Raw genomic sequence first — 9,409 nt, forward strand, 5'->3', positions numbered from 1 at the left:
AGAATTGTGTATCAGAGCGAAAGTGAGTTACCTGTAACAATTCCGTGTCTGAAATATTTAAATGTTTTCTGAAACATAACAAATTATTTGAATTAGGATGTATAGAACAATCAGCCATTACACTCCGCACTAATTTAATTTTAACAGGAAAGCACGTCGGGGACAAAACTGCAAAAAAAATAATCTTCATCTTAGAATCATAGAAATTTACGGAACAGAAGGAGGCCATTCGGCCCCTCGTGTCTGCGCCGGTGAAGTGATTAATCGTGTGAGTTCATCAATGTCACAGATAAGGTTTTCAGGCATTTGCCCACGAAGCCTAAAAATAATTGCTGAGAGTTGTAAGAAGAGCGCTAAACTGGGTTATCTCCCAACGAGCGGCGACCAATTTCCTGCAAGATTATTTTTCCCATTTGCTTTTATCTTTTATCTGCCAGTACAGGACCCAATAACGTAGCTGTCATAAATTCAATCGAGGTTATTTGTGCTACAATCTCATACCAAAATAAACGGGCAAATATTAAACGCCCTATAAATAAAATCTGCACGTGCATGGTTGGAAATAGCTACATAATTCAATTTGCCTCACCCATTCCGTAAATTCCCACTATTTGTTTACCGCTCTCCTTTCAGGTGACTATTGGTTGTCAGTGAAATAAACAGTCTCCATATAAAGTGGTACATGTACTTGGAGCGAGTCTGGCCCTTCTGACACTGTTGCGTTCACTAAACACGATGGTGAAACACCCATCCTACAGATATATGTTTCTATATTTTATGTTATTTATAAATTTGGCATCTGTATTTTAACAATTCGCATTATTTGCTAAAAAAAAAAGCTTTAGTATTTTATGAAATCACTATCCCTGTTTTAATTCAGCAATACCGCACTAGCCAAAACCAAACATGTAGACCTCATTGATTATCATTATGGAATTTCTTCTTTCTAATTTGTTGTGAAATCAAACATTGTTAGTTACATAATATCAGAATTAGATAACCTTTGTGGTGCGAATATTTAATTATATGGACAAACGCGTATTCATTTATCGGCTAATAATTCGCATTATATCGACTAATGTTATTATTATATATATATATATGTGTGTGTGTGTTGTTACTCTAATAATAAGTTACTATGATTTCCTCAACTACCCACTCGCTCTCCAAAAAAACGGCTTCTCTAGTTAACCCAGCCCGGGTCAACGTCATGGACTGGACCGTGCTGGTGGAGATTTTGAACTGTGATGATGGAATATAATTGCATTCATATGCAAATAGCGCAGGGCTTCTGCTGTGGGGTCATTCCAGTTAGTATACAGAACGCAAACGTCGTTATTCTTTAAATATGTCAAACGAAATTAATAAAATGTGACATTCTTTGATTATTCGTGTTGCCGTTTTGCACAATGGTTGTTCACACTGATTAAAAAGTGTAATTCCGCTGAATTCAGCGTTAGAAATAACACCAGCAAAATGTATTAGATACTGTCATTTATTATACCATATATGTATATATATATTTTACACAATGTATGCTTCAAGATAAACTTTGCATTATACATTCTGCCATGTATAACCACACCACACATACGGTTTAAAACATTTTCACATGTTCATGAAACAATCGCTTAGATAGCACATATACTCCTTTCCATATATTAAACATGGATTTCAAGACGCTTCCAATCCCTTGCCTAGAGACTGAATGTTAAAATCCTATAATATCGGGAAGCGAGTTGATTACAGCAGATCCCGCCACCACTGCATATTTGAAATACTCTGGAAGTACCTCAAGGTGTTTCTGAAGGCTGGCCCTGTCATCTTCACTTATATCACGTTGAATTGTAATTGTATGGATTGCCGCAATGCGGTAAGATTTTAATTGTAGATTTTTACACTAATGGAATTATTTCTATACTTGACCATCTTAAGTAACAATCTGAGTTCTGCACAAAATTAAAATGGGCGCCTATCTGAAATGTTTTGTGGATCTAGAGGAAATGTGATACATGCCCGAGTATATCCTCAGTCGCTTGTGTTGGGATCGTAAGCCTCAATTAGTCCCTCGAGCGAATGGATGAACCCGGACACACTGCATATAGAACCTATAACAAATATGCTGACATCGAAAAAGACATGATGCCACTGCAGCTGTCTCCACAAAAGTTTGAGGTGGAAGAGGCTTGGGAGCAGAAAACAGAGGCCAGCACCCGTTAGGCTCCCAGTCAGGCCCATGAGCAGAGCGAAATGGGGGATATACATGGCCATCAACAAGGTCAAGACCACGAGGACGCACCTTAAAGCTAACCCCCATGATTTGATTTTACCATCGACCCCATAACAATTAGTAAGCATAGCAAACCTCCCCTCTTGGGAAAGGGACTTCTCTAAGACTTCGACAGCTGCGAAGAATGGTAGTGGGTAGGAGAGCAAGGCTTTGGCCACAAGAAAAATATTGACCACTGCTCTGATAGTGTAGGGGAGGTTGTCCGTGATTACTTCTTTTGTCTCATCTGCCCAGGTCAGGTAGGCTACCAGGGCAAACAGTCCCTTTAGTATACACGCTGCTATGTGAGTCCAGTTCATCATGCTGTGAAATTCTTTGGGGCTCTTCATGTTGCCCTCCAGCGATGGTAGGAAGATCTGTGAAGTGTAGCTAAAAACGATAATGCCGATGGAAATTGGGAATTTTTTTACGTCAATGTAGAATTTGACTTTATCCCAGGCCCAGTCCCGGGCTCTAGACAGACAGTAGGCGATCACTAAGACGTTAATTACAAAGTGTGCCAGAGTGCAGAGCAAGCTAAACTTAGACACCGCTTTCAGATTTTTCAGGAACGCGCAAGGTAATAACATTGCAGTGGCCAAAATAGACCAGGATTTTTGAGAGATGGGCAGATTTGGGAAACTGTTATACATAAGGTTGCCGCTTACAACCACATACAAAACGCAGGTCATTATTAACTCAATGATCTGAGCTACATTCACGACTCTGCCACCCAGCTTCGGAAAGCGAGGGGCGCAGCAGGCATTAGCAACGTCTACATAGGAGTCCCTTACTCTCACCAGCTCGCCGTCTTCGTTTTCCTCGTACAGACAAGCGATCAGGATCTTTCCCGTGTAGCAACACACAACAGCAGCGAAAATTATTAAAAATAGTCCTAGATATCCTCCATGCAGGATAGCATAGGGCAAGCCCAGGACGAACATACCCTGAAAGACAGATACAACACAATATGGGCACACATTTTTTTCAAGTTAGCAATTCAACGCATTTATTCTCAGTATAAATAGGATACATATTTACGGAACAGAAAACATTAGCAAGGGGTTTAGAAATCTGAACAGGCATTTATATGCAATCAATGTTACATAAATTCTGACTAATTACAGCCAGCACTTCATCATCATTATATATATAGGGAGTGTATTTGCTGCTCAGGGAACAGCTGATTTATTTTCCCCACGGTATGCATTGTTCTGCATTGTTATGTTTGTTCACTTGCGGGTGCAATAAAATGCACCGTTTTATAAAACTGTAAATTTAGAGGCTGCACTAATTACTAACCATTTTCAATGAAAAGGACAAATATTTCATTGGCATAATGATGCTCTAACAGAGAACGTCAAAGAGATCAGTTGCATTCTATATCTATACAGTAACGTTATCTTTATTCCACGGTGAATTCACCACCAAAGTTGCTGTTCGCTACTAGAGTGGGGGGGGGGGGGGGGGCAGTGTTAGCTTTTTAAAGTAATGAATGGGGGGGGGGGGAAAGTATCTGGTTTACCTGGATCGCGTTGGTCACATTCCAGCCCGCTTCCCAGGCAGTAATTTTGGGCTTTCCCTGGGTTGCTAATTCCATACACGGCTCCCCATCTTTGGAGGTTGAAGGAGGCAAACCAGTGCCGTCTCTCTGGTAATGACTGTCGCCCTCGGTCGCTGGATCTGCCTCACCGGACACCTCTTCGGGTTTCAAAATGTCCATCTGCAGACCCTGGCGGTGCTCATAGTCCAGGTCGTCGCACTGTACAAAGCCAACGGCTTCTTCGTTTGTGGCCGCTTGGAACCCCATCCTGGCGAACACCCCGCTAACTTTCGCCTGCGATTTGTTCGAGACAGAAGTGGCGACGTTGGAAAGCTTGCTTCTTATAAGCGTCGCCATCGCCGCTCGGTTGCTGGGCTATTCTTCTTGCACAGAAACGAAAGTGAATTTTAATCGGCGCACTCAAGCTTTGTGGAGGGAGGGGAAGGGATCCCAAACTGCTATCTCCAATTCTTACTGAAAGTGTGCCTTTCTTGCTGGTCTTTTCCGTGGGTCATGTCAGCTGTTAAAGTTGGAGACTGCAACCTTTCATCCCGTGTCCGAAACCGGTCTCACTTACTGCAAGGCGAAAGCAGCGAACGATGGATGAGGAGACGCCAGTCCGGAATCGGAGCTTTATTTTTCTCTCTGTCTGCGCAGATTTTACCCCAGTCTGAGCCGCTCAGGTCCCAGTTGGTTCCCGTCAGCCGGAATGATGCCAGTTCTGCTGTGAAGCGCCTAAGGGGACGAATGAAAGGCGACGTGTCATACAACTGACAACGCAAGCCCATTGCTTTGCCAACCACGTCTCCAAATTCAGCACGTTCATCCATCAGCCAGAAAGGTTGTGTGGATTCACGTGGGAGGAGCGCTCGATCCCCATCCCAGCCATAACATTGGTTTAGTTTTCCGCATCGCAAGAAATCGCAAGCTCTGTCAGTGCTTACCGTCAACATTTGCATAAATAACAGAAAAGTATAAATGTACCAAAAGTCACAGAATCACAGAAACCCCACAATGCAGATAGAGGCCATTTCGGTCCATCGAGTCTGCACCGACACATATCCCACCTGATCCCCAACCCTTACACCAACACATATCCCACCCTATCTCCATAACCCCACGTATTTAATCCCCCTAACACTAAGGGTCAATTTTTATCATAGCCAATCAACCTAACCCGCACATCTTTGGACTGTGGGAGGAAACCGGAGCACCCGGAGGAAACCCACGCAAACACGGGGAGAATGTGCAAACTCCACACACAGCTCAAAAATCAACAGCTCATCCTATATTGAACATTTTCACAAACGTACCACATTATTGGAATGGGAGTCTCGTATCATAGACCAAAATAACTACTTTATGAATTCAACGTATTTAAATTGTTTATCTTATGACGGAGATTAAACAGAAGTTGTACAGGCTGTTAAATATTCCACACGCTCCTTCCCAGATTCCTTATTGCGATCGGAATGGTGCAAAATGATGCAAAATGTGTTATACGGAGAAAGCATTCTACCACTTGCCATCTGTTTACAGCATCACTTGCCCAAGCTGTATTTAATTTCCAGAAACCATGTGCAATTTTACATTGAACGAACGCGGAATGTGGAAACTAATTCGCTTCGCCGCCGGTGTACAGCTATGGCGAAATATTCTCTCTGCAATGCATGTTGTTTTAAGACCAAGCTCAGATATTGCTAAAATCGTGTGTTTGAGCACACGATTTACCGGTGACAAAAAACCCATAGTCGCGGTAATTGAATTAGGCACTTTTCGATGCAGTATTAGCAAATCAAAGTTCACATTTTATTCCAGACAGAAATTCCAGTTTAGCAAACCAACACAATTGTACAGAGCCAAGAAAAACCCTGAAACGGGTCCATTAAATCTCTTCACCGAGAAAAAAATACATGTTTCACACATTTTTTTAAATGCGGATTTCCAAAGTATGCTTTTCCCAATTAATGTCCAGTGTAATTTAATAAACGGAAATGCCCACTTCTGAAATCAGCATGAACAGAGAAGAATCTTTCCGTGATTAAATAAAGCAGGGCTGTTTAAAGGAGCATGGTTTGATTCTAACCCTTGCAAAACAAATGCCCAAGTCTGACCTGGTTGTCCGTTTCATTCTCAAGAACAGGAGCCCAGCGGTTTAGGTCTTCTGGTGATCATCGTTGCCGGAATTGTGACGGCAAAGTTAGAAAATCTTACTCACATTTGCCTTTTATGAAGCAGGTGTCAGAACTATCCTGAAATAAAAAGTCCTTTTCTTTAGTTTCTTATCGGGCCGTTATAACTGGCACTCGGGGTGTGGGAAGTCAGAAACCTCCCGCAGCATTTCCGTTTCCTCGCACTTCTCTCAGGGACCTGCTTGAAATGAAAGTAGTTAGTTTGGTCCCACTGATCAACTCATTATACCAATGGAATTCCCGTTTTGCCAAGTAGGGATCCAAGGTATTCCATTAGTCTTGCACGGGGGGGGGGCGGGGGGGGGGGGTGAACGGGCGGATCCGGTTTGTTGGGACACATTTGGCTGTGAGCCTGTACGGGAAACATCACAAATTATTTTTTGGTAAATATATCAAATCAAGCGAAAGCGCTGGGCACAGGCGGGGTGGTCCTGATAGGAAAGAACCTTTGGGGAAATATTACGGTGCGTTTTTTTGGAATGATAACTTTGCATGTACACAATACATTATTAGAGGGAATCATTAATTTGCAGATAATTTGAATTCATACAGTTTGGTGCGGTGATCTGAATGATGATAGCTAACTTTACAACATTATCGGCTATATCAAACCTGCTTTAATTAACCTTATAAATATTATTTCATGATTTCAAGAGGCATATCATGTACATTTTATTTTTAGTTAACTGTGCGTTTTGTACAGTATTTACATTTTTCCCATTTTACAATTATTTTCCATATTTTTGTAGGTAGCCGATTGGATAATGTAAGTTGTGTAACGGTTCTGGATGATGAGACCAGGAGATAGCGTCCTCCCGTTTTACTTACATTCTGCTGAAATTATCAAGTACAAGACAGAAGACCTTCTCACACCAGTAACAGCAACTCCGTACAGTGGTGTCTACACTACACATGGATTTACAGTGTTAAGGGTTTCAAACGGAATTTTACAGCTTTAAACCAGGTGAATGCATTTATACTAAATGTTCGGGAGTAATAGGATATTCCCTATGAAGTGGAATTACAGAATAATTTATGGACAGGCACACTGAACGGAAAGGGGAAGGCGGGTCACAATTAAAACGAATTCTTTCAGTCAATTCTGTTTCCAAATTCCCTTCATTGCAGCTCTGCAGAAGCCACGATGCCCTACCTGTTAGCATCGAACAAAGCGAATTCCGGCACTTGAGCAAACTATATAACACATTGAAATTGGACCACAGAAGTTGCATTACAAAGGTGCACTTTATTATCAGATTTAAATTCAGCAGGAAAACATCGAACTTGTGTGGCATATTTTCAATTGACAGTAATTAAAAGATTGAAAGTTAAAATAATGACCAATTAAGTGCACATTTAAATGTCAATAAAACTGTTACTATACTGTCTTATTTTACAAAAGAAAATGCAGACTATGTGTTGGCATTAAGAGAACACTGCTTTTAAAATAAATGAGCTTCAAGTACTTCTCTAAGTATTTTTTTAAAATTTTAACAAATAACATTTTATAGCATTATAGGAATGCCGGAGCAAATGCTGCTGTTTTGTGCCTGTTAACATGACATGTCAGCCATACTCAACTGCCCCACGGCGAGAGAGATTTCATTTCAATGACATGACTACTATAACTCAGTTTTCTATTTGCAAAACGATGTCAACCGTTGAAGTTAGATGAATATTTCAGAGCTTGTGCTCTCGGTGGAAGGATCCAAACAGAAGCTTCCGAGATCTACTTTTTTGGAAGGTTATCAGATTTACAAACGTAATTGGGCGGCGTGCAGTTTCTGAGAATGCAGTTTTAGTGGAGCAAGGAAGAATGAATTTGCAATTGTAAAGCTCTTCTTTCACATCCACAGGATGTCTCACAGAACTTCACATCAAATGAACTCCTTTTGGAAGTGTAGTCACTATTCTTATGTAGGCAAATTATGCCGGCGAATCAGCGGGACATGGAGAAAATAGCCACTCTTTTTGACACTAACAAAGTTATTTTGGTGCCATTGGGTTGTCACTCTTCTGTGCAAAATAGGACAGTAACTGTAGCTCAGTGCTAATTTAGCATTAATGCAAGGTGGTTTCGAATAACTTGGATTTTGTACAACCCAGGAATAAGGTTGGCAATCTTACTTCCAAGTCTTCTTCTCAGGCAGTCCCTCGGAACCGAGGATGACTTGCTTCCACATTAAAAATGAGTTCGCAGGTGACTGATGAGTCCAATGCGGGACCTACAGTCTCTGTCACAGGTGGGGCGGACGGTGGTTGAAGGGACGGGTGGGTGGGGTGCTTGGCTTGACGTGCGCTCCTTGTGCTGCCTGCGCTTGGCTTCCGCTTGCTCCCGGCGAAGAGCCTCGAGGTGTTCGGCGCCTTCCCGGATGCTTCTCCTCCACTTTGTGCGGTCTTGGGCCAGGGATTCCCAGGTGTCGGTGAGGATGTTACACTTTTTCAAGGAGGCTTTGAGGGTGTCCTTGAAGCGTTTCCTCTGCCCACCTGGGGCTCTCCTGCCGTGTCAGAGCTCTGAGTAGAGCGCTTGTTTTGGGAGTCTCGTATCGGGCATGCGGACAATGTGACCCGTCCATCGGAGCTGATCGAGCGTGGTCAAAGATTCAAACTTCCAAGTTCACTGACGCCAAGGGGCAAGTGACTATTTGTAATAGCCTAATAGAGCGGGTAACTGCAGCTGTATTACAACTTAGCTTAGGCTTGTCACTGGATTTAATTATATCTCCAGTCCAGAGTGAAGGCAAGTTCAGTAGGTTTGCAGGCAGTTCATTTGAATGGCTCAGGGAGGATCCAGTATTCCTACTCACTTCATACTAATATGTGCTTGTGTTAAAATTATATCTTCCGAAATCTCCAAAACAGTTGTATATTTGAAGAAAAAAATTCCATTAGTTTCATATTAGGCCTAACATTCTTCTCTTGGGTAATTTCAATGAAAAGTAGATATGAGTAAAAGTAGTGCAATGTTAAGAAAACAATAAGCAATATGTGTCCATGTTTAGCTATGACATGAACAGTCTTACCCCCACCCAGTAAAGAATACTAAAGTTTATAAATAGGTGAGAAAAAGTATGATTTTTGCTTGACCTTTCTTTCTTTTCTTTGACATTATTAAAGGTCAATAATAATAAATCTGAGCAGAATTCTGCAATTACAGAGCCAAAAGGGGAAAATTGGAAGTATCATCAGCACAACAGTGAGAGATGTGAATTTACCATGCAAGAGCATGGTGTAGCAGCATGGCTGTGTACATCACAATGGAACAAGAGGAAAACACAGCCCTGCAATGCAGATGACATAAGAGGCATGACTTGCTGCATGCACTTACCCAGGCAGTGGGCATTCCATGACAGAGTCAGGTATATAGACATGGTGGAGAAGCAGAGTATGAGGAGGCTCACAATC

The 9,409-nt window shown here is 41.9% G+C and overlaps 1 protein-coding gene across 2 annotated transcripts; it reads right to left on the bottom strand.

The window, feature by feature from the left end:
- Window positions 1-1,481: 1,481 nt before the first annotated feature.
- On the bottom strand, window positions 1,482-6,468 carry slc32a1 (solute carrier family 32 member 1). Of its 2 annotated transcripts, XM_086005556.1 has the most exons (3): window positions 5,927-6,468; window positions 3,795-4,547; window positions 1,482-3,216 (listed from the first exon to the last, which is right to left on the bottom strand). In XM_086005556.1, exons 2-3 carry the CDS (start codon window positions 4,167-4,169, stop codon window positions 2,029-2,031), a joined length of 1,563 nt encoding a protein of 520 aa, XP_085861682.1. In that variant the 5' UTR covers window positions 4,170-4,547; window positions 5,927-6,468; the 3' UTR covers window positions 1,482-2,028. The 2 variants fall into 2 exon arrangements, with proteins under 2 accessions (XP_085861682.1, XP_085861681.1); XM_086005555.1 differs by lacking the exon at window positions 5,927-6,468 and having other exon boundaries at window positions 3,795-4,884.
- Between the last annotated feature and the right edge of the window lie 2,941 nt (window positions 6,469-9,409).

Source organism: Somniosus microcephalus, chromosome 13, assembly GCF_052327205.1.
Source record: "Somniosus microcephalus isolate GS21.2 chromosome 13, FLI_Smic_1.0, whole genome shotgun sequence".
NCBI classification, from domain to species: domain Eukaryota; kingdom Metazoa; phylum Chordata; class Chondrichthyes; order Squaliformes; family Somniosidae; genus Somniosus; species Somniosus microcephalus.